This window comes from Prionailurus bengalensis, chromosome B4 (assembly GCF_016509475.1).
Source record: "Prionailurus bengalensis isolate Pbe53 chromosome B4, Fcat_Pben_1.1_paternal_pri, whole genome shotgun sequence".
NCBI lineage: Eukaryota > Metazoa > Chordata > Mammalia > Carnivora > Felidae > Prionailurus > Prionailurus bengalensis.
Window position 1 is genome coordinate 66,869,212 of NC_057358.1, and position 26,033 is coordinate 66,895,244.

At 39.0% G+C, this 26,033-nt stretch overlaps 1 protein-coding gene across 1 annotated transcript in view; it reads right to left on the reverse strand.

The window, feature by feature from the left end:
• KIF21A (kinesin family member 21A) overlaps window positions 1–25,538 on the reverse strand; it is a 154,674-nt gene extending 129,136 nt beyond the window's left edge. Inside the window, 1 exon segment of the mRNA XM_043563325.1 lies at window positions 25,096–25,538. Coding sequence (XP_043419260.1) covers window positions 25,096–25,139 — 44 coding nt within the window. The 5' untranslated portion in view covers window positions 25,140–25,538.
• Window positions 25,539–26,033: the final 495 nt, after the last annotated feature.

The following is a 26,033-nucleotide window of genomic DNA, read 5'->3' on the forward strand; positions in this document are numbered from 1 at the left end:
ACTACTAACTCATTTGGTAAAATACTAGCAGTTAAAAAAAAGAGAAGGGCTGGGGCGCCTGGGTGGCGCAGTCGGTTAAGCGTCCGACTTCAGCCAGGTCACGATCTCGCGGTCCGTGAGTTCGAGCCCCGCGTCAGGCTCTGGGCTGATGGCTCAGAGCCTGGAGCCTGTTTCCGATTCTGTGTCTCCCTCTCTCTCTGCCCCTCGCCCGTTCATGCTCTGTCTCTCTCTGTCCCCAAAGTAAATAAACGTTGAAAAAAAAAAATTTAAAAAAAAAAAAAAAAAAAAAAAAAAAAAGAGAAGGGATTGGACTTTTCTTGTTATCTCATAACTTCAACTACAAACCTCAAGAAAAGTTTCTAACCACATCCCCACAGCATTTACCAACAGGTGACCAAACTGGTCCTTCAACTATCAGTCCTTACCACTCATCTTCGGGCTATATATGATAAGGCAAAAGATTCATGGTAGAAATACTTTAAGAATCCCTAAGCAGAGAGAACACTGTTTTCTCATTTCCTCTCTACAGTATAGGGAAGTAAAATGTCTCTCCTCTACCAAGTCAAATGAGGACACAGTCCAAGGATTTGTTTACTTAAAGAGACTAAAGAGTTATAAGAATGCAACTGTGGCATTTCATTTCTGCAGAATGCAGACTGTCACATCTCAAAATGGCTATGTTAGAGAGCACAGTCCCATCTCAGAGTGTCCACCCAGAGCAAAGTGAGAGAGTTTCTGGGAAAATCTGATGCATGTCCTCTGAATTCCAGTTATATATATTTACACCTGAAAAGTCTGAAGACAGGAAGTTAAAAAAAAAAAAGTTAGAGGGCAATAACTGAGCAAGCAAGTTGCACTTTCGCTGTTAACAAGTCACAGATACATGGCATTTCTCATTGCCCAAGCAGACAAAAAAGAGAGTGGCCAGACAATCAGCCATTTCATAGAAATTTTGCAAATGAGTATTGACTACCACCAGGACAAACAGACATTCACTGTCACAGACTAGAAATATACAAGGAGAGTAAGAAAAGAGCTAGAGCATTCCCAAAATGTCAGGCACCGAATGCAACCCCATTAGCAAGAAGACTGCCCTCAGGAGGCTCTACAAAGAATCTGAGGGCATAAGAGCCAGCTAGTAAAAGCCAAGAGAGCTCTCCAAAAAGCACTAAGCAGCCACTCAAGAAATCAGTTACACACAGTCTTTCAGAATCAGATTTGAAAAGGATAACTTAATAACCTAGGGAAACATTCATGAAATGAAAAATGTGAAGTGAAATAAAATATGATAGAAAACTGAATCAATAATTTATTACATGAAGAATGAGATTATGTTAAAATACAAGAGACAGAAATAAAATGTTTTCATTTCTCAGGGTGGTAAAATTCTTACAAATTTTCTAAAATGAATAGATAACACTTTTACAATCAGAAAAAATAAACTGCTCAAAATTCCGCAAGTAGCCTTGGTGACAAAATATGATTTTTTTTTTTTTACTATTACAATACAAATCAACTTCTATCATTTTTTTTAGTGTCAATAATATTGTTCCAAATTTTGTAACCAAAAGAAGTTGCCTTAACGATTTTAAATGACAAGAACTACAAAAATGCTTGAATTTCAGGGCCGGAAAAACAACCTAGTCAATATAATGTTCACTCAAGCTCTCTACAAGACCGTAACATGGCAGGCCAATGCTATCAGAATATGGCTCAGCAATTACCCTTCTATCTCCCTCCAGTGGTGTCACCAGATAACTCAAAATTTTCATTACTCACTTTCTCTTAGTTAGCAAAACATCTCTAAACCACAGCAAAATCAGCTATCTAAAATCTTCAAGATGCTCTAAGATATAGAAAAAGCTCATCAAACTCTAAAGTCACCATCAGAAGTCTAAATTTCCCAGATTGTCTTCCAAAACAAAAATATTCATTCAAGGGGCACCTGGGTGGCTCAGTCAGTTGAGCATTCGACTTCTGATTTCTGCTTGGGTCATGATCTCACATATGTGAAATGGAGCCCCGCATCAGGCTATTTCTCTCTCTCTCTCTCTCTCTCTCTCTCTCTCTCTCTCTCTCTCTGTCTCTCTGAGCTCCTTTCACCACTCATGCACATGCAAAATAAACAAACCTTTAAAAAGGAAAAAATATATGTTCATTCAACACTCTATATAACCTCTAATTTGGCCCCATTGTGTCTCTCACTTTCTTCCTGAACACACCTCAACTGTGTGTTGAAAATCATGGTCCAGCAGCAGCAGTATAGACAAGTGGTTTTATCTGGAACACTGGCTAGAACCAAGTTTTCTTGAATTCAAATCCGGTCCTGTCACTTATAGCTGTGCGACCCTAAGCAAATTGCTCAATTTCCTTTTTTATAAAGTGCAACTGATAATAGTGCCTATATTATAGGATTATTGTGAGTATTATGTGAGTTAATATGTGTTTAGAAGTTAGAACATCTGCTTCTACCACAGTGTTTAAAAGTTCATTTATTTAGACTTGAAAATTCACCTATGCCTTCAACCTAAAACCTCACCTACCCATCCCCTGAGGATGTGGCTTTCACTGATATGCCCTCAAGTAAGGCTAATTTTTCCTTTCACACCACGTACAGGTTGTTGCCTGCAGGTGAGTTTTCTTCTTGCTCTCTAGCGTAGTTTCCAACCTGTCTCTCCTTCCTCTTCCAAAGATCCCATCTTCTTTAAAGCACATGTCATCAAAACTTACCACATTTCAACATCCCTTATTGCTGTCCTTGTCACACTGCCTCATCCATTATTCTCACTTACAGTCTACAGTATCCCCTTCACCACTGCTTCTATCAGCATTCTTGGCAACTTCAAATCCCTTAAGTGACAGTTCTTTGAGCTCTTTAAAACCATTCTCATTTCGCGGGGGGGGGGGGGGGGGGGCGGGAATGCAGTCAGAAAGGAACTACCGCATCTTTATATTCACTACATGCATCTATATCTGCAAATTCTGCTTTTCCTCTTGCTAAAGGACAACTAAAGTCAAAGTGTCCCAGATTCTATCTAAGGCCACTCTTTCTACTTTCTCTTTCCAATCTCATCCTCAGTCTCCTTCTCAAGGGCTTCACTCCTACAAATATCTCCTCTTTCTTTCACTATCGATTCCTTCCTCTCCTGGATGATTTTCATCAGGCATAAGCATTGCTCATCATCACCCATTAAAATAATCCTCCCTTAACCTTATCCTTCTCTGCTTCATTTCTTTGCTCCCATTCACATCAACATCTTCCGAAAGTATTACTGATTCCAGGGTGTCTGCTTCCTCATCTCACATCCTGCTCCAACCAAGCAATCCACTGAAACAGACCCTATGGGTCACCAATAACCTACCTCTTACAAAGCCAACGGTCCCTCTTTGCTCACATCTTACTTGACTTCCCAGCAACATTTGAAACAGTTGCCCAACTTCTAGTACAACATACTTCTCCCTGCTTTTTCTAACCTCACTGACTACTTGTCTCCAATCTCCTTGACTAGATCTTTTTCTCTTATTGACCTCTAAATTTTAAAGTCTCCAGGGCTTTTTCCCCACAAGTGTTCTCCAAATTTTTTTCTCTTCATAGGTGACCTCATCCAGTCCCATGCTTCAACCATTTAACACTATTGCCTTTAGGGGCGCCTGGGTGGCGCAGTCGGTTAAGCGTCCGACTTCAGCCAGTCACGATCTCGAGGTCCGTGAGTTCGAGCCCCGCGTCAGGCTCTGGGCTGATGGCTCAGGGCCTGAAGCCTGTTTCCAATTCTGTGTCTCCCTCTCTCTCTGCCCCTCCCCCGTTCATGCTCTGTCTCTCTCTGCCCCAAAAATAAATAAATAAACGTTGAAAAAAAATAAACACTATTGCCTTTAAAAGTTTATCTTCAGCCCAGACATCTACCTTGTGAGCCATACTTCTATAATAGCCTACCCGACATCTTTATTAGGATGTCTGATAAGCATAATAGCAACCAAAGTAGAACTACTTTCTCCAAAATCCATTTTTCCTGGGGCGCCTGGGTGGCGCAGTCGGTTAAGCGTCCGACTTCAGCCAGGTCACGATCTCACGGTCCGTGAGTTCGAGCCCCGCGTCAGGCTCTGGGCTGATGGCTCAGAGCCTGGAGCCTGTTTCCGATTCTGTGTCTCCCTCTCTCTGCCCCTCCCCCGTTCATGCTCTGTCTCTCTCTGTCCCAAAAATAAAATAAAAGACGTTGAAAAAAAAAAAATCCATTTTTCCTCAAAGCTTCAAACCTGAAAATCTACTTAATTCTTGTCTTTTCATCACACCCTTTATCCACAATTCCTAACAGCTCTATCTCCAAAATACACCCCATATCTGCTGTTCACCATCTGTCCTGCTACTGTTTAGTCCAAGTCACCTCTATCTCTTTCCTGTAACACATTAACAGCTTTCTCACTGGTCTCCCACTTGCATTTTTAACTCTCTTATAACATAGTTCACCCTCTCCGTAGCAACCACTTTTCTTTCTAAAAGGTAAATCAGATCATGTCATATCTCTACTGAAAGTTATCTATCGCCTTCCCAACTAAAATGAAAGCCCAAAATTTCCATTTTAGACTCCAAGGCCCTAAATGATCTGGCTCCTGCCTACCTCTCAGTTACATCTCCATCCTCTTTTATTAGCTATATCTGGCTCTACTGTTCTTCTTCCCATTCCACTCACATGCCAGCTTATTTTTCAAGGCTTTTGCACTGGCTTTTGCTTAGAATGTTCTTTCAGATCTTCCTCATAGCTCACATCTCAGTATTCCGACCTCAACTCAAATGTTTCCTCCCAGACAAAGCCAATTACTCTCAAGCATACTGTTTCATATTCTGTATAGTACTTATCAACATCTGAAATTATTTTTTTATGTTTATTGTCTCTATCCTCACCCAATGTTGGTTTGACTTACAATTTTTCAACTTCTCAATGTTACAAAAGTGATACACATTCAGGAGAAACTGTACTTTGAATTTTGAATTTTGATCTTTTCCTGGGCTAGCAATACCAGCATGATACTCTCTCATGATGCTGGGCAGCTGTAGTGAGCTGCAACTCCCAGAGAGCCACAACAAGAAAGGCAAACAACCGACACGCTTACAACCATTCTGTTTTTCACTTTCAATAAATCACAGGAGATATTCAACACTTTATTACAAAACAGGCCTTGTGTTAGATGCTTTTACCCAACTATAGGCGAATGTAAGTCTTCTGCGCATGTTTAACATATTTGAGGCTAAGCTAAGATGTTTGGCAAATTAGGTATATTCAATGCATTTTCAACTTAATGATATTTTCAACTTACGATGGGTTTATCAGAAGGTAACCCCATCGTAACTCGAGAAGGATCTATATATCCTCCACACCCAGAGCACCCTCTTGCAACCTCAATGGCAATCAAATATTTTTTGACAAACTGACTTAAAGATTCCATAAGAATAATCAAGACTATGCTATGTTTTTCCTCTGATGTTAAGAACCACATCTGACATTCATACTGATGTATTAAGCACTTCACAGAGGACAAAAAAATAAATAAAAGTCTATCTTTGCTCTTAAATAATTAAATACCCATTCAGGAGGAAAGAAAACACAATATAAACCCAAGACACTAAATACAACTATTTACAAAGCAATCTATCATACACCATAAGTTATAGCTACTTATGTGAATATGGTAGGATTAGTCAGTAAAGGTACCCTTAGAAGAGAAAAATTCTGTGAGGTATATAGTATCAAGATCTTGTACAGATGAGGAAATTGAGAGCAGCTAGTTTAAACAATTCACTCAAGGTTAAAAACTAGGAAAGGAATCAGGTTCGATCAAGTCTCTTAATGTCACAGTCCATTCTCTTAGGAAATCATCTCTGCCACTTCCTTATAACAAGAGCTAGCTACTATGAAAGGTGTATCTAACAGAAGATTGGATAATAACAAATGGAGTTGCCAAGGACATCTAGAAGTCTATAATTCCACCAATATTAAATATTCAAAGTGCTTCAGGTTTTGGATCTTGAAAGATAAAACAGATCATCAGTCTCCTAGGAAAAAACACAGCCTATTACCCACAGAACACCAGGATTAATGGAGCGGACACACAAGGAAAAGATACACACACAACCAACTAAGAGATTTAAAATCTTATTCAAACTATACTCAGAAATGGAGTATTTTAGGGCACTTTCCATAGAAGCCTCCTGCCTCACTTAGATCCAAGTTGGCCTCTCTGAATGGATTAGTTATTAACTAACTGTGTGGGAAAAGATATGTTTATATGTGTGAACATGCATGCATCTCGTGTATAGTCATGTACTTTTATGTGTGGAGAGGCAGTTGCAAATAATGACTGCAGAAACTAGGAAGAAATTTATGGAGAGGGATTTTTTTTTAATGGAATTAGTATGACAATTAGGAAATATTAGAGAAAATAAGCACAGAGGAAAAGAAAAAAAAGCAAATAAACCAATAGAGCTATGTTAAAAATCAGAAGATTGTTGGGTTGTCTGGGTGGCTCAGTCAGTTAAGCATCTGACTTCAGCCCTGGTCATGATCTCATGGTTCATGAGTTCAAGCCCTGCTTTGGGTGAGCTCAGGCTCCACGCTGACAGTGCAGAGCCTGCATGGGGCTCTCTCTCTCCCTCTCTGCCCCTCACTCACTCACATTCTCTCTCAAAAAAAAAAAAAAAAAAGGATTAGAAGATTGAAGAGCTCACATTACTATTTTGGAAAATATGGAGTCATTTTTCTGTCTTAAAGTGAGCCATTGTGATTACAATGGCTACTGAGGTAAAATACTCCAATAACTTGCACATAATGTGTTCACACTTCATTTTGGCATGTTTAATGAGAGAGCCATCAGATCTGATAGGGACACGTAAGACTCTCCTAACTGGACTGAGTTCCTCAAGGGCAAAACCCCTCCAATTCATCTTGGATTTCCCAGGGCAAGCAAAGTGTTTGCACTGCACTCGATTTTAGTGGGACTCAACAACTAATAACTGGGACTGAAATAAATTGAAATATATTGAACTGATATGAGCCAAACTAAATTGGAATGATCAGTGATGGTAGCTACTTACCATCTTCACAAATTCATTTTCCTCCATTTTATTTTAATTTTTTTTAACGTTTATTTATTTTTGAGACAGAGAGACACAGAGCATGAATGGGGGAGGGTCAGAGAGAGAGGGAGACACAGAATCAGAAGCAGGCTCCAGGCTCTGAGCCATCAGCCCAGAGCCCGACACGGGGCTCGAACCCACGGACCGCAATATCGTGACCTGAGCTGAAGTTGGACGCTTAACCGACTGAGCCACCCAGGCACCCCATTTTCCTCCATTTTAGATATCAAAATATATTTAAATAACTTCTGCTGTACTTAAAACAAGCTTGGAGCAATAGCTTTGGCTTTACACTTTTAACGGCACTTTACAAAGAAGCTATAATGTACTCAGCAGAAGTATAATTCACTATATACATGTAGAGGGACTGAGTCATAGAGAAGTGTCATGTTATTTTTCCACAGGGTTACTTTTACACACTGCCACCTCAGAGTGAGTCAGTGGAACAGAAAAGAGCTGAATTCAAAGTCCAAAAGTATTACTTTCATCACCAAAGTTCATTTTAAAAGATTCAATCATAAAAGGGAAATTATGTAATGTGCAAATAAACGTATTTGGTAGTACAAAAAAAAGCACAAAGGAGGACTGCTTTCGGAAACAGAAATTCCTGTTATTGCATTCTTTTTTCAGGTAAATAGCATGTATCTCATCCGAATGTACAGAAATAAACTCAAATATATAAGTATCTGTTTTTATAGTATGAGGGTTCGGAATCTGATGATTTTGGAGAATATTCATTCTCAGTTATATTATTCTATTCCTAACTCTATGATCGTTATTTTAATAGCTAATATTTGGAGGATTATGCTTGTCAAAGACAGCAAATGGGCTGTCTTAGTCATCTTCAACATCCCACTTACTTTCTACCACATATTTTCTAAGTTCATCTATCACCACACTGTTTCATTTCACAGTACATCTATTTGTAAAGGACACAAAAAGGTATTTATTTTACCAGTTCAATCAAGTTTGTTTTTCTAAACTTTAAAAAGTAAAGTTTGTTTTCAGGATTGTTTAAGTTTCAAACTCTGTTCATGCCATTATCACTCAAAAACTTGTTTTTCAATGCAAACAAAACTACAAAAGTTTAAGCAGCTAATATTGTATAAACAAGAAAAGTCTAATTATTGTGTAAGGTCTTAAAAAGAGTCACAAATTTATTTTTTCTTATTTAATCATGGTTATTAAATTTAAAAATATGCAAAATGATTGGTCTCATAATATAAACTATAAAAATAAAAAACTTAATCAAAAAATGTTTAATTAGCAAAGGAATTCTGTTGCCTCAATCAAATCTTTCAATTATTTCACGTTAGACATGGAAATAGATGTTCTCTTAGAGCTTATACATAAGTGTGTATGTGAGTGTTGGATCATTTTTGGGGTCTTAGTAAATACTGTCAGTATAAGTAGAATTGTGCCTGGGTTAATGATATGCCAAGAGATGTATTTAAGAGGTTTAAGGATTAACATGTCAGTCAGCTCACCTTGCCAGGTAAGCACTTGGAAATCAATCAGTATTCCCATGTCCTTAAAGATAAACAAGAAAGGAATGTCATTCCATTAGTATACATACCAACAAAGGACAAAGATTTTCTAAAAATATTTTATTCAACCTCGTCAAGAAAGCATAATTATCTCAGCCTTGACTTTCACAACTCAACGTTTCATAAAGACAAATTAAGACATCCATTTTATCATGTAAAAACAATGCTGATAACTTCTACTGGTAATATCAAGGTCAATATCATCTAATATAAACACACTATTATCATCCTTTTTATTCAGCTTTACTGGGATACAACTGACAAGTAAAAGTGTAAGATATATAAAGTGTACATTGTGATGATTTGATGTATGTGTACACTTCAAAGGATTCCCCCATCAAGTTAATTGACACATTCATCACCACACATATTTGCTTTTTTTTTCCCCCTGATGAGAACTTTCAAGTTCTACTCTTAGCAAATTTCAACTATACAATATAGTTTTATCAACTACAGTCACTATGTTATACATTAGATCCCCAGACCTTACTTATCTTATAATTGGAAGTTACAACCTCTCCCTATATCTATCCCCCATCACCTCTTCTCTTTATCTTTAGAGACACACATAATAAATGACTTGAAAACATCACTGTTCAAGAAATAAATTTTTGCAAGTTAATGAATACAACTAACACTTACTGAGACCTGCTATATGCCAAGCATTATTCTGAGTACTTTATAAACATGCCAATTTATTCCCATACCAACCCTATGAGATTAGTACTCTTATTATCTCTATTTCACAGATAGAGAAACCAAGATGAAGGTGGAGTTTTATAAACAAGAGCTCACCAATGAAATTATACCTGTCTTGAGGTAATTAGAAAAGAAACTGTGGTTAGTCACTACAAGTCCTACCTAGAAGAGGAAAACAGAAATTTATAGAGATGGGGATAGATGGAGAGAGAAAAACAGAGGTGGTAGGAAGAGGAGGAAGAAGGAGAAAGGGAAAACTATAAGAGAAAAGAGAATCTAACATCTCCTAAACACTTCTAAATGCAAGGCATTTATAACATTCATATAATCTTGGGGTGCCTGGGTGGCTATTGGTTAAGCATCCAACTTCGGCTCAGGTCATGGTCTTGCAGTCTGTGGGTTTGAGCCCCGCATCGGGCTCTGTGTTTACAGCTCAGAGCCTAGAGCCTGCTTTGGATTCTGTGTCTCCCTCTCTCTCTGCCCCTCCCCCTGCTTGTGCTCTACCTCTCTCTCTCAAAATAATAAACATTAAAAAATAATCATATAAAAAAATAATAACACTCATATAATCTTAACAACCTATAAGGTAGGTATTAACTCCATTTTATAGATAAGAAAACCAAGATTCATAAAGCTTAGGTGGCTGTCCTAAAATTTAGAACTCAAATCTTTGTGACGCTAAAATCCATGCTGTTTTTAATAAGCCATGACCCAAAGGAAAATAAAATTAAGGCAGGCTTGGGGTGAAGGGAAAAGACAAAATTAATAAGGAATATGAAGCTAGAAAAAGAGATATCAAGTGGTTTTTGGCAGATCCTTGACGGATACTGGGATAAGACAGGGCACTGGTTAAAAGAATCACTAAAAGAACCATGATGCTTTTAATTGAGAGTGCAGGGCTACTGAGAACCACAGTGGCTACCTGATTTCAAGAAACGGTTCCCTTGATCCCTTTCACACATTCTTCTTCCCATCCCATCTCACTTCAGTGAAGCTGCTGTGAGAAACAGCACTGGCCAATTGACCTAGATATGCCAGTCCTGTACTAAGCAATTACAGTGTATACCATTGATCTGGCCTAGCCCAACACACAGTCTATGGGCTGCTTCATCAGAATTGAGATGCTGGGGCACCTGGATGGCTCAGCTGGTTAAGTGTCAGACTTCAGCTCAGGTCATGGTCTCACAGTTCGTGAGTTTGAGCCCCACATCAGGCTCCACGCTGACAGCATGGAGCCTTGGAGCCTGCTTGGGATTCTCTCCCTCTCTCTCCACTCCTCCCTGCTCATTCTCTCTCTCTGCAAATAAATAAACAAACAAAAATTGAGATGCTAAGCTGTCATTATGCATATATTATATGGCCACAGCAATAGAACAGAACCATTTTCATATTAATGCATAGGTAGGTACAGTTTAGGGGTGAACAAAATTTTCCACTACAAAATGACAATAAAGCCACAGATGAGGACTCAAAATTTCATATATTTGACAAATTCATATAAGTTTTTTAACCAAAATGTCATACAGACAGGTTGACAATATTTTCATCAGCTGATGTTAAGAAATAAATATCTGGGTTGCGTGGGTCGCTCAGTCGGCTGCGCAACTGACTTAGGCTCAGGTCATGATCTCACCGTTGGTGAGTTCAAGCCCTGCATTGGGCTCTGTGCTGACAGCTCAGAGCCTGGAGCCTGCTTTGGAATCTGTGTCTCCCTCTCTCTCTGCCCCTCCCCTACTCGTGCTCTGTCTCTCTGTCTCTCTCTCTCTCTCTCTCTCTGCCTCAAAAATAAACATTAAAAAAAAATTTTAATCACAAAAAAATAAATATCTATTTTGTCTATTAACATTAATATATTTTATACCACATTAGCCAGATTCATCAACTCCTCAGTGGATTTTATGTTTTGAGGAGTGTGTGTGTGTGTGTGTGTGTGTGTGTGTGTGTGTGTGTTTCATGTCAGTTCCATGACAAAATCACAGCTTCTTGATCTCAAGTGAAGTCTGTCTCAAAAAATACCTGGGCGCCAGGCTGGCATGGGGTAAGAGAGAAAATTCGACAACCAGCCTGGATGACATGAAAGTGAAGTTAAGGGCCAGAAGTAACCCAGGCTTGATCAGTGTCAGCGTATATATGCAATTAGAATCAAGTAAGCCCACCTGAGTTAAAGGAAACTTCACTTGAAAAAAAGAGGACAAGAAGGCTTTCAATAATTTCACTTAAGCAAATTTGGATTCAAGATATAGGAAAAGGGATACAAATCAGGAAACCAAAACAGAAGTCAAGTCTGGACAAATAAAATAGGTTACAGGGAAAGCTATGACCCTAAAAGCACAGCATATAAGATTGGAGCAGCAAAACAAATTTCAGACTAAGGTGGGGCAAACAACACTGCTCTGATTTACTTGTGGCTTTATTTAGGACTGACCCAGAAACTCAGAGGTACTAAGCAGAGAAAATAATTATAACGAAAATAACAGTAGTGTCTACTCTTTATAAAACATTTATTTACTAAGTGCCAGTAGTATAAGAGTTTTATATACATGTTCTTATTTAATTTTCACAGCAAACATGTAAGTGCTATTTTCTCTTATTAAGCCTGTGTAGACTTTGACTATAACAATATTTATTGAGCTCCTATATTTATTTGAAAATATAAAAATATTTTCACTCATAATGACCTAATAAGGGGGATGAAAATTCTGGAACATGGTTAAATAATTCTCATCAGTGTTAACCAATTTGTACTGATTCATGCTCACCAGTTGCTGCTTCTGAACAGCAGTATTTGTTGTCATAGTAAAGTTTACATTAAAAAGCAGCAAAGCACACAAGTCCATCCAGGAATAAAACTCATAATCTTGGCCTTATTAGCATTATACTGAAGTCAACTGAACTTACAGATCACCAATACCCACAGTACTCAAAAACACATCATTTCTTTATGTCTATTTTTAAATAGAATGAGGTAGAACCCTACTGTTGAAACATAAAATGAGACAACAGAATTGATGTCAAAATGTACTCAAATTTAAAAGTGCAAAATCATCAGAAGTCTTTGACTTACTCTATGTGGAAAAGCTGCACTCATAGAACATATACACAAGATAAATAAAATTATGACTGGCTATACCAAGTTAATACAAAATTAAGAACCAAAGATGACTAAAGAAACCCTATACTCAGAGACAAGAATCGAATCTGCTACAAAGGTAACAGAAGGTCCAATTACACTTAAGCATCTAAAGATAAGAATATAATCGAGGACAGATGGAATTTGTTGCCAATCTAAGGGCAAGTTGGCAAACTAAAATTCAAAAGTATCATATTGTATTGCCTAAACTGATACTTAAAAATGTCACAGATGTCACATTTGGATTAAAGAACCTTAAATGGCAGGCCAAATAACCAGGAATGAAATCTGTAATCTCATGTTTAATCAGCAGTTGACAAGTTCCATTTTAGAGCAGGACAGATGCAGACTAGGTGACCAACAGGCTGCTCAAGCAAGTGTTTTGTGTTAAACTGAGGTGAACAAAAGCAAAATAAGTACTTTAGAAATGCACTACTTTTCAAGAAACATGGAATGGTTATGGACCTGTGTTTGATTAACCATCAGTGGCTTAGACCAATGTGTTCAATGATATCTGTATTACCCTAATACATTATATCTTGCTGTAGATATAGCTGAAAAATTAAAGTTATAAATCAAGATATCTTTTCCTAAAAAGCATCCTCAATGCCACAACATTTAACCATATGTTGTGGATGGGCAGCACTACCCTTCCCCTTCAATTCCAGAAAATGGTCATTTGTACAGTCTATGCTTATCAGTAGAAATGAAAACATTACCAGGAATCATAAAGCAGAGCCAACTCTTAGAAAAAATGAAATTAACATCCTTATTAGACAACAAAAGCCTGTCAATTAAATTACTGTTTTATATATGGAATTTAATATATATTAAACACTAAAATACAGTAGATACTTAAACATGTTACTCAAAATGCCCTTCTTTGATATAAGGACATGTAAAAATTCTTATGCTATACTCTAAAATGGTAAACATCAGGCTATAAAAGTATATCCACAGAAACAGACTAAAAAGAAATATACCAAAACGCTGATTGACAGTAATTAGATCAGGGTGGTGAACTGTGATTGATTTTTTTTTCATCTTTTCCTAGATGGTTTCTAATGTGATTATATTATTTCAATAACAGAAAAAAATTGGGCACCTGGCTGGCTCAGTCGGAGGAACATGTGACTCTTGATTTCTGGGTTATAAATTTGAGTCCCACATTGGGTGTAGAGGTAAAAAAAATAAATAAATAAACTTTAAAAGAAAAGAAGAAAACAATAAGGGAGAAAAGTCAAATAAACATAACTTATGAAATGAAAAGCTGATTTTAAGATCACTAGACTAGGCTTGCAAGATCTATTTCCTGCTTCTATGTAACAGTATTCTTTAAAATGTTTTTAGCTAAGTCTTCATATAGCTCTATCAATGAATACTGCAAGTACATTACCCCATTAGCTCTAGGTGCCAAAATTTAAGAGAAAATGTAAATTTTTTAAATTTTGTATTAGTATTATTTCTGGTCTTTTTACTTAGTTTACCCTTTTTAGCACCCTTTAATCCATAGTCTGGTTTAGTGCGCTGTTGCCTACATTCATACGAGGAAGCAAGGAAAACATTAATAACATTTTCAAAAATCTAGTGCAAGCCATTTCAAAATGAAAAATTCACATTTTTATTAACCAATTTAGTCATCATCCTCTTATATTAGGTTAAATAACTAGTGGAAAATGTAACTCAATACTATTGTCAATGTCAGCTGTAACTACAAAATACTCAAAACCATACCAACTGAAAGTCTGTGTGGGAAGAGAAAAGAAAGAATAAAAATGGTGGATTTTACTAAACTATAAAAGAAGGAATTTGGTAAGACAGAGAAGGATGGTATGTGATGCACATATTGAAAACAAAATGAAACTAGAAGATTGGACAAGGAAAGGATTTTGCAAGTATTTATATACATTTTTGGACCATTCATAGTGGTGCAAGTCACAGACACACTCAAAAAACAAAAGAACAGATACAAACACATATAAACCACTTTACACATTAGGGAATGACTAATCCAATTGCTAGAGTTTAGAATATAACCAACATGCCCATCATTGGCTATATCAGACTCATCTCTAATAATATTCCTGCCTCTGTTGTGTAAAAACCATTTTCCAAATGCTTTCACATGACTGGCTCTTTTGATCCTTTTTCAAGTCCACTTAGATAGGTACATAACTACTGACTAAAAGCCAAATTTGTCCCTGGTTAGGGTCCAGACCAAAACACTTCCTAACCACCCCATGTTCATTCTATTATATTACCTTGTCTCCAACATGATTCCAGTACTCAGTGGACATTTAATAATTATATAATAAAAAAATGAATTTTGATCTAAAAAGTAAATAAGATTAGGAAGAATACAATTGAGAGTAGAGATGGCCTATGCCTCATTACACCATGTGATCAACATACCACATCCTAATTATTAACTACAGCTTGACCCTCTCCAAGGTTTATTGTTCCTGCTTGCTGAAAGTCTCTCATTTAAAACAACTCCAAAATGACTATGTAACTGTGTAGAAGAATACAAATAACTACTCTGACAAAATACGTCCTTCATCATATTCAGAAAACTACAATATCATAATGCTAAGTGACAGACACAGCTCCTTGAAGTTGAGAATAATGTCAAATTCAATCTCAAAAACTAATATTTTACTACATACTAAGAGATCCAAAAAGTAGGGACTAAACCTTGAGCTGTCCTTGATTTAGCCCCTGCTTGGGCTCATGGTGGGGCACAATCAAGTATGAACAATTTCCTTAGTTCCCTGCTCTTACTGAAGACACTGACAAGGGTGAATAGTCACCTAAGTAGCCTGACCGTGGGGTTAAATCCTGAAAGACCTTCACTCCAATCTAGACATGTAGATATCTGTTTGTTTCATTACAATAACCGCAATGTCCTTCAAATGTTCCATTATAATGATACTATCAATACATTAGCACTTTCTTTTAAAAAGCATTAAATATCCTGTGAGTTTGGGAAACATTTCAATGCTCAACAGTGAAAATTACATGGTGTATATCTCTCTCATGGCAATTTTAGAAGGAAAGAGAGAAGACTCATATAAAGAGGATTTATGGCCAGGGCACCTGGGTGGGTCAGTTGAGCATCTGACTCTTGATTTTGGCTCAGGGCACAATCTCACGGTTTGTGAGATGAAGCCCTACATCAGGGTCTGTATTGACAGAGTGTAGCCTGCTTGGGATTCTCTCCCTCTCCCTCTGACTCTACCCAACTCGTGCTCTCTCTCTCCGTGTCTCAAAATAAATAAATAAACATTAAAAAAAAAAGGGCAGAAATTTCTATGCATGGGAGTGTAGAAAGATTTCATGTAGAGGTGGGACTTAAGACATCTGTTGAATGATAGGCCTCCATTATGGTCCAAATGTCTTGTATTCTTTATTTCCTTCTAAAATAAAGAGGGGAAGGGATGAGATATTACTTAAAAGCTTGAGAACCACCTATCAAGTGAAGTAATACTCAAAAGGGGGTCTTTTTAAACCACTCAGATTTCTAGTTCCATTTCCACTTCCAGGTTCCAATAAATACATCTCACCCCCCCCCACATGATCCAACCCCACCTCTACCCTATGCTACCCTCCAACCATCTTGCTCATAGTGAGTCTGCCATTATTACTGCAATGTGCTATAATCCTTAAGTACGTTGGAGTAAAAAGAAAAAAAAGTTTTAAGAACCAAGGGAAGGGAAGGGGGAGAAGGCTATGTGCCTAGCATTCACAAAATCCTCCTATTTCCATGTTGAACATTATTTCCAAATTAGACTATACACACTTATCCTTTGGTGGTTGTAGTTAAAGCACTAATGTGCTACCTATGAATGTTGAAGACAGTCCATATTATTTTAATAACCCAGTTCTGGCATTTCTTCACATGTGAATATGCCAGGAACCCCAAAATATAGACCAGAATTTCTATTCCAGGAGTCCCTCTGTTTCTGCCTTTCACAGGTCCGTTTTAGAAACACTTGTTCTAGTTTTCTAGAATTGAGGCCATCATAAAGCAAAAATAATGGGCACTAAGAATGGGGGAACTCATCTAAATGTCAAGTGAACTTTTATAAGGAGTACTTAAGGGATTAAAACTGTAGTTTTTAAGATATAAACTTAATCTATTTCTAACATGTCTGCCACAAAAACATAAAGATCTAGAAAATCTACAAAACTAATAAACAGAACAGTTGAGAGGCTGTGGTACCTCACGCAATTTTCTCAACTTCTCTGGGCCTCTATTGTCTAAACCATTGTAAAGAAGGGGCCTCAACCAGCTAGTCCTTTTACACCCTTTCAATTTTAAAATCTATTTTTTTCAATAATCATAGACATACTACAAATTATCTTCCATATATAAATGTCTAATAATTTCAAAAAACAAAGGATAAAGGAACTTCAAATACAATTCTTAAACATTCAGAAGGATCTCATAATGACCATACAGTGTCACAACAATTGTCTCTGGCTTGGCTGTCATTTACTTCAAATAAAGCTTGAGCTACAGGAAAACTATTTTAACACTCTGAGAAGATTAATAGCTAATCCACTGGGAAACCAAGCTGAAAGACAGAATTCACAAATCCGCTTCCCAGAGAGAAGTGTTGAAAATAACAAACATATTTGTTTCATTTTGAATAAACTTATTCTAATGATATACCATATACAAATACTTTCTATTATCTGACATCCCTTTTCATTTTTGTGTTTTCCTTCCTAATCTGAAGCTGAGATGAAGGTCATGTCTAATGTTGACAAAAAATAACCATTTGTAAATCAGAGTCACACAAGTGGGTTGTAACATATCTTGGGGGAAAACATCCATTATAATGCATATTCCAAGTTCACATCTTTGAAGAGAAATTGATGAGAATTGGAAGATTGGGAAGATTATGAAATTAACTGCCAAGATAATTTCTGCTTTCATGGTTTCACGAAACTGGAATTTCTAGTGCATCATTCTCTACCCCATAATTATGCATCAAAATATTAACCAATTAGCAGGTATGATGGTATGAGCTCAAAGCGTAGCAATAATTAGACATGAAACTTGAACTTTCATGGAGTTCCAAACAACAAACAGGTCTACCATACTTCATAAATTGAATAAACCCTATCTGAAGAAATAATATCAACTCATATTTGTAAATAAAATAATTTCACTGACTTTCAGCTTACATCTACTAGCTCTTTGGTCTCCTTTCTTTCATTTCCCTTACTTCCTAATCCAACTACAAAGACATACAAAGACACATACAAAGTGGGGCATGCATATTTTATCAAGTAGGACATGATATAAATAAAATCTCCCTAATGCATAGGCTTTGAAGTTCACCTTTCATATGAAATACCTTTGGAATCAGGGCACACCTTTCATTTTTTAAATCACTGTTTTTAATGAATGCAGTAACTAAAAAATGCTATTAAAAAAATAAAGTAGAGGGGCTCCCAGCTGGCTCGGTTGGTAGAGCTTGTGACTATTGATCTTGGGGTTGTAAGTTCAAGCCCCACATTGGGTGTAGAGATTACTTTAAAAAAATAAAATCCTTAAAAAATAAAAATAAAAAATAAAGGAGAAATAAAAACTAAGCTGCAACAATTGTCTTTCTTTCTAGTTCACACCGTTGATTACATTTTGTGTTAGTTCCAACATATTTTGTACTTTTAAAGAGACTTGTACTGTTAGGGATGTAAAATCAGGGACCAAGTATGTCATATGGGCTGCATATCCCCCGAATTAGAAAAGTATTCAGCACGGGGCACCTGCCTGGCTCAGGTGGTGGGGCAAGCAACTCTTGATCTCAATGTTGTAAATTCAAGGCCCACATTGGGTGTAGAGATTACTTAAAAATAAGATCTAAAAAAAAAGTGCCCAACACATAGTAGGCACTTAATAAACACTTGTTACATGAAGAAAGGAATAAACAAATGATCAAACACCAGAAAATCATCTATTTCCATAAAATAAATATTTCTAAAAGCCTCATTTATCTACTTCTATATTTTCTAAATATTAAGTTATTTGGAATAATTTACCTCACATGTATATAAGCATTTCAGCTTGAAAGATCTTTATTACCTTGAAATTAGTAGATGAAATGTTTTGAAAACATTTGGAAAAATGTTTAAGAACAGAAATAAGAGACTTTAGGGGCGCCTGAGTGGCTCAGTCGGTTAAGCATCCGACTTCGGCTCAGGTCATGATCTTGCAGTTCGTGAGTTCGAGCCCCGCGTCGGGCTCTGTGCTGACCGCTCGGAGCCTGGAGCCTGCTTTGGATTCTGTGTCTCCCTCTCTTTCTGTCCCTCCCCTGTTCATGCTCTGTCTCTCTCTGTCTCAAAAATAAATAAAACATTAAAAAATTTAAAAAAAAGAAATAAGAGACTTTAACTAGACGTTATGTGCTGACCACTTTGCAACGTGATTGCAATGATATTGAATCATTATGTGTTTTTTCAATTTTTTAAATTTATTTATGTATTTTGAGGGAGACAGAAAGAGCAAGCAGGGGAAGGGAGACAGAGCGACAGAGAATCCCAATCAGGCTTCCCACTGTCAGCGAGGAGCCAGATGTGGGGTTCAAACTCATGAACCAAACTGTGAGATTATGACCTGAGCCAAAACAAAGAGTCAGATGCTTAACCAACTGAGCCACCCAGGTGCCCCTAATCATTATGCTGTATACCTGAAACTAATATATGTGTCAATTATTTCTCAATTAAAACAAACAAAAATATTTAATAGCTGAGAAACCTTGAAAAGGTCACCCAGTGCCTTTTTTCATCTCATTTTTTCATCTGTAAAACAGGGAAAAGGGTATCTGTACAGATTACATGATAGAGTTTTAATGAAGATTAAGTAAAATATTGTACATTTTCATTATAACCAGAATGGGAAAAAGTGACCACAAAAGACTAAATGTTTTCTGTTCAATAACAAAGAGTACCCAAAGTAAACATATTATTAGGAAAGTCAAGTTTGAAATGTTAAAATACTTCCTTCCTGTCAATATAGAGCCAACAGTTTAACCAACAACAACAAAATCACATATTTAATACACTGCATGTGCAAAGTTCTTAGAATTCTTAATACCTTTACATTGCCACCTCAGCATGTGGAAAAAGAAAAGTGCAGAGGGTCACATTGGAAATCAGTGCCACTCACAGACCTAAAACTGAGCTTTTAACTGTGCAACCAACCAATCATAAGCCTGCTGAGTAATGCCACTTCTTAAAATTGCTTTAGTAAGGTAAAAACACAGCAAATTGAAACCCAATTAGAGTACATTACAAACTAATCCAAACTGACTGTCAAGAATAGGTACAGCTCTCTGCCAAAGCCAAACAAAGACATTTTAACTCACAACCATAGAGACAATGACACAAAAACACAATGGTCTTCTCTGTATCTCTATTTTTGTCCAACCCTTGACATATTTTGCAAACTAAAGTTCTTGAAAAGGAAAAAAGTTTCAAATCTGCTAAATCAGCATTCATAGACAGGGAAGGGGAAAAGGCACATCATCTGATAATGTCTTAAATTTAGAATTCAAAATGTTTAATTGATCTTATCATTTTGACTTAACTGATTCAAATCAGTATACTTAGATATTAAGAATAGAATATATATTACACTTTGTTGCTCATTTTTGTTGATGACATCTACCTAAGCCATCCATTTAATTTACCACATTTTCTAAGACTTCAGCTACCATACTGAGTCCATAATCAGTATCTTTCCACACCTATGTACCCTGGCGGGGGGGGGGGGGGGGGGGGGGGTAATGTGTTACCTTTAAATCAAGTCTTGTGTGTGTGTGTGTGTGTGTGTGTGTGTGTGTATGTGTGTGTGTCTATCTAAAAAAGACACCTTAGTTATTATGGAATTTCTTGATCTAAGGGTGTGATTAGTCTATGATGGGGTGGCTATGATTTATTTCTATATATTGATGTACCCTAGTTTTATTCTGTACTTCTTTCACATTTTTTAAATTATAGAGCAGTACTATTCAATAGAATTTTTTTTTTTAATGGTTTAGTGTTTATTTTTGAGAGAGAGAGAGAGACAGAGCCTGAGCGGGGGAGGGGGAGAGAGAAAGGGAGACACAGAATCTCAAGCAGGCTCCAGGCTCTGAGCTATCAGTACAGAGCCCAATGCAGGGCTCGAACATTTGAACTGTGAGATCATGATCTGAGCCAAAGTCGGATGCTTAACCAACTGCGTCACTCAGTCACGCCTCCAATAGAAATTTAATGTGAGCAACATTTACTTAATTTTAGTATATGTGCTGCTGAAGCGAGCACAACATTTATTTAATTTTAAATTTTCTAGGAGCCACATTTTTTAAAAGGAAAAATAAATAAATAAAATTAATTCTTTTTTTTTAATGTCTATTTATTTTTGAGGGGCAGGGGGTGGAGAGAGATGGGAACAGAGGATCCAAAGCAGGCACTGTGCTAATGGCAGAGAGCCCAACTGGGCTCAAACTCACAAACTACATGATCAGAACCTGAGCTGAAGTCGAACACTTAACCAACTGAGCCACCAGGCACCCCAGGATGAAATTAATTTTAATAATATTTTATTTAACTCAATATATTGGGGCACCTGGGCAGCTCAGTTGGTTAAGCATCGGACTCTTGATCTTGGCTCAGGTCATGGTCTCACGGTTGGTGAGTTCAAACCCCACATAAAGCTCTGTGCTGACAGCACAGAGCCTGCTTGGGATTCTGTCTCTCCCTCTCTCTGCTCCCCGCCACCCAATCGCAAGGCTCTCTCCAAATAAATTTTAAAAACTCAATATATCAAAATATAATTTTAATATGTAATCAAAGATTATTGACATATTTGCATTCATTTTTTCTTACTAAATCTTTTAAATCCAGTGTATATATTATACTTATACCATATGTCATTATGACACTAAATTTTTACCAGAAATATTTTGTAAGTATTTAAATTATACAAACTTAAAGTTAAAAAAGTAGATCCATATAACCAAGTTGTTTCAAGAATATTCACAGGGGGCCTGGATGGCTCAGTCAGTTGGGCATCTCACTTAAGTTCAGGTCATGATCTCACAATTCGTGGGTTCAAGCCCCATATCAGGCTCTGTGCTGACAGCTCAGAGCCAACAGCTCAGATTCTGTGGTGCCTGCTTTGGATTCTGTGTCTCCCTCTTTCTCTCCCCTCCCTTGTTCACACCTGTCTTTCTCTCTCAAAAATAAATTAAAACATTAAAAAAAAAGAATATTCAAAAGTTACCCAAAAACTAAATCAAGGACCAACTTTTTTAAGTTTAAAAATGGGGTGCCTTGGGTGTCTCAGTTGGTTTAAGCATCCGACTTTGGCTCAGGTTATGATCTCCTGGTTTGTGAGTTCAAACTCCACATCAGGCTCCAGACTGGCAATGCAGAGCCTGCTCTGGATTCTCTCTCTCCTGTCTCTGCCCCTCCCCCGATTGCATGTGCATACCCACATGCGCGCTCTCTCTCTCTCAGATAATTTTTTTCTTTAATTTTAAGAAAATGATAAATTTAGTTCCTGAGTAGCATTACTCCTGATTCAAGTGCTCAAAAGCCACATGGGTTGAATAGTAGGGCTGTTATCTGAATCTATATCCACCACAATGAAAGATACCCTGCAAAATACTTCAGAAGGTAAAAGCCATTTTCAGAAATTGAATAAAAAATATTCTCCCTAAATAAGAAACTTTCTTTTGCATTTCCTTTCCCCAAATTTTTATAGGACCCTTGCACTTACTATGAGAAATCTTAAAATAGAGTCATCAGCTTTAACATACTGATAAGTCTCTTCCTCTAACAAAACACAAGAACCTCTAGGACACTTTCTGCATTTCACAGTAGAGTCAGTCTCCTATACCTGTTATTACATTATTCATTGAAGAGGAAAAGCAGGTCAAATGTCTGTTGATTTTTGTCTGTGTGTTGATTTACTTATCCTGCTGCTGAAGTCTGTCACAAACTAGGGTAGGATTGGAGGACACTGGAAAGATTAAAGACAATCTGGGGAAATATTTTAACTAAGTTCAGGTCCTCTCTTTTTGAGTTTTATCTTTTCCAGCAATATCAAGGTATGCATAACTTGTCAAAGCCACTCATTTGTAATTGAACTGGAACCCAAAAAAGGCAACCGACCTCAAGCTAAATAAAGCTTTGTGAAGTATGTTCTTGCCTTTCACCTATATGGGTTTAATGGCTAAGAATTTGGGCTGTAGAGACAAGCTGTCTGGCTTGGAATGCTGGTTCCATCAGTAGCTACTAGTTTAAGCAGGTTTCTTAATCTTTCTGTGTCTCATCTGTAAAATGGTCATAATAACAGAACCTAAATCAAAGACTGTTATGGCAAATAAATGAAATTTTACATGATATAAAACATCTTAACAGCACTGACCCTAGCACACGGTATGTGTCCAAGAATTATTCCTGTTTTTAGCTCAGAATCAGGATAATCAGAGATAAGGATATGCATTCAACAAATATTTGCTGTAAATGAAAATATATGTCTCCAAGCACTTTATAAATACCAAAGTGCTATAAAAACATAAGTTATTTTTACCCTATGCAAAATAAGTTTAGAGAGTGGATCTATTCAGTGTTTTTAATGGAAAAAAGAAAAAAAAGGACCTTCACAATGCAGCTTACCAAGTTGTTAACATTTTTATAAACCTTTCCCAAACAGACCCATGCTTACCACTTAAAAAGTGCACACATACATACCAAAATCAAATATAAATTATTTATCTGTCAACTGTATTTTCGGGTCACCCGTGACTGCTCACCTCCAGTGCAAGTGGCAGATTTAATAGCATGGCAAATAACCCGCCCTATGATATTTTAGAGAATTCAGACAAAAACCTTAAATCTCTAAAAATGGTTTCTCTTACACCCTAATTTTCTGTTTTCATTACTATTTTATGCTCCTTCTTCACCTCTTCGACCAGCTCTGCTAACAAAACTGCCTTTTATTGGGTTTCTGCCATGGTACAGTCATTAATGAGTATTAAAAGGCCAAAAGAGAGGTAGCAGCAGTATTTAGGAGAAATAAACTAATCCAACAATTGGATAAGTAGTCCCAGAATATCCAAAAATGCCAAATTAAAACTCCAAAAGCTTTAAAACAGGTGATTCTAAACAGTCATAAAACTGTCACCTCCATGGGTGATCACTTCCTGATCTGTAAGAGAAAAAAAAAAAAATCTTTAAAATTCATGTTATTCTCAGGCTCCTGGCTGGCTCAGTTGGAAGAGCATGACACTAGATCTCCGGGGTCATGAGTCTGAGCCCCATGTTGGGTGTAGAGATAACTTAAAATAAAATAAAATAAAATAAAATAAAATAAAATAAAATACATGTTATTCTGTAAATTGATTAAAGACACAAAGTGTATAAAGCTGCCATTTCTATGCCTAACCAAGATTTGCCACTAAAATAATAATGCTGACATGACAGCATTTTTAAAATAACTTTCCAGAAAGGCTCCATGAATGGCAGATTTTGTCTCAATAATTATCCGAGGAAATTTTTTTTTAATCCCTCAAAGTTTAAAAATTTTTATAATCCCTCAAAGTATAAAGAGAAGTGGGTTCACAGTAGGACCATCAGAGAGCTGTGAAAGCAACGCACTTATTCTACCATGAATGCTTCATTAATATTTCAGTGATGATGTTGCAATTTTCCGTGAGCAACTGTCAGAGCTCTGCCTCTTGATATGTATCAAAACAGTCTAAATTATATTCGATACTCGTGCATCTGTCGTTGACCAAAATACAATTTTGATGTATCTGGTATTTCAAAGCTCACGCCCAGGCGTGTATAATGCTGTGTTGTATCCACCCTGCCTAACGTCAGGCTGTTACACCCAGTCACCCATGTATTCCACTTGCTGAAGAGTTTTCTTCCCTCTACAGGCCTGACACCAAGAAATGTAATTCATACAGAGAATTCCCATTCCAACGCCAAACAGGCCAGCCAGATGTGTCTCCTACACCCACACGCTTGTGCTACGCGTGTCTCCGTGATGCTTGACGAGACTTCCATCTGCTCGGGCATCTAGAACCCTGCGTCGGAAGCGCTGTCAGTCTGATGCTTTGTCTCCAGCCTCAGAAGGCCGGAGTTGCACGTACACGTAGGACAGACATTCTCTAAATAATAAAAAGAACACCGCAGCCCAGCCCCGAGGCAGCTCCTCCGGGCGAAGCCGGCCAGGCCGTCGCCCAAGGCGGCCCCACCTGAGGCGGTTGTTCCCCTGGTGCGGGACCGGCCGGGGGCGGGCGGCGACGGCTTCCACCCCCGCGCAGTCTGGGCGCCCGGGGGACCCGGCGTCGCGCAGCCGCCCGCTACCTGCAAAGGCCGCCGGCGCGGGGGCTGCAGGGTCTCCCCGCGCGCGCCCTGCCGGCGGGGATACGCAGCCTCAGTTTACCCAAACGCCGGCCTCCCGCCAGACCGCCCCCTCAGGTCTCGGCACCGCGGCCACGGCTGCCCTGGACGAGAGCGCGTCCTCGCCGCGCCCTCAGCCCGCCAACCCGCAGCCCTCCCGCCGCCGCGTCGGTCCTCACCTGACAGCCACCCGCACCGAGCTCTCGTCCGGGGCGCCCCACATGCTGGCGGCCGGCGACAGCAGGGCCCCTGGGCCTCTGCACCGCAGAGCCGACGCACCGCCGGAGCCGCGGCGCTCGGGCTTCGCAGACTGGAGCGGCAGGGGGCGACCGGCTCACCTCCGCCGCGCTCCAGCCATGTTGGGCGACTGAATGGAAAGGTGGCGGCGGCGCTGAGGCAGGAGGAGGAGGAGGTGATTCGCGACTGGCGGACGCCCGCCCCTTCTCCCCCGTTCACCCCCCAGGATCTGGGGCGGGGACGAGGCGCGCTTGAAAGGCGAGCGCGGCGGCGGCGGCGGCGGCGGCGGAGCCAGCAGGCCGCCCGCGGCTTCCTGACGGCCGGTAAGTGCGCCCTGCCCCCTCCGGTGGGGACGCGGCCTGCGGGCGGCCGGGCTAAAACGCTCCACGCCCGCCTGGGCGCTCAGGGCTCCGGCCCCGCACTGCGTCAGCGGCGGCCGCACGGCCCGGCCCCAGCTCGCCCTCCCCCGGCCTGCGCCCCGCCCTGCCCTCGGCGGGCACTGCCTGGCGCTGCTGGGCAGGGAGGCGCGCGGGGGAGGGATGCCGGCCGCGGGCTGCCCACGCCCGAGGGCGACGAGCCCGTGCGCCCTTCTAGGCTCTTCTGGGAGAACGCAGCAGCGGGTGCTCGCCCTGCACCTTTGCTAAAAGTCTGAGCTTGGAGCACGAGCGCAGCGCCGGGAATCGGTCAGCTGCCACCCTGGGGCCGCTTTGTTTCCACCCTTAGGCTTATTGTCCTCTCTCCAGCTTGGACTTTGACCCCCTTCCCCAGCCCCCCGCGGATCGCCCTCCCTCCCGGGAGTCAATCGTTCGTGCTAAACCGGCTCCCCGGTTTGGCCACTGTCTGGGCAGCTGGGCTCTTCTGCAGTCCGTCGGCCGTTTAC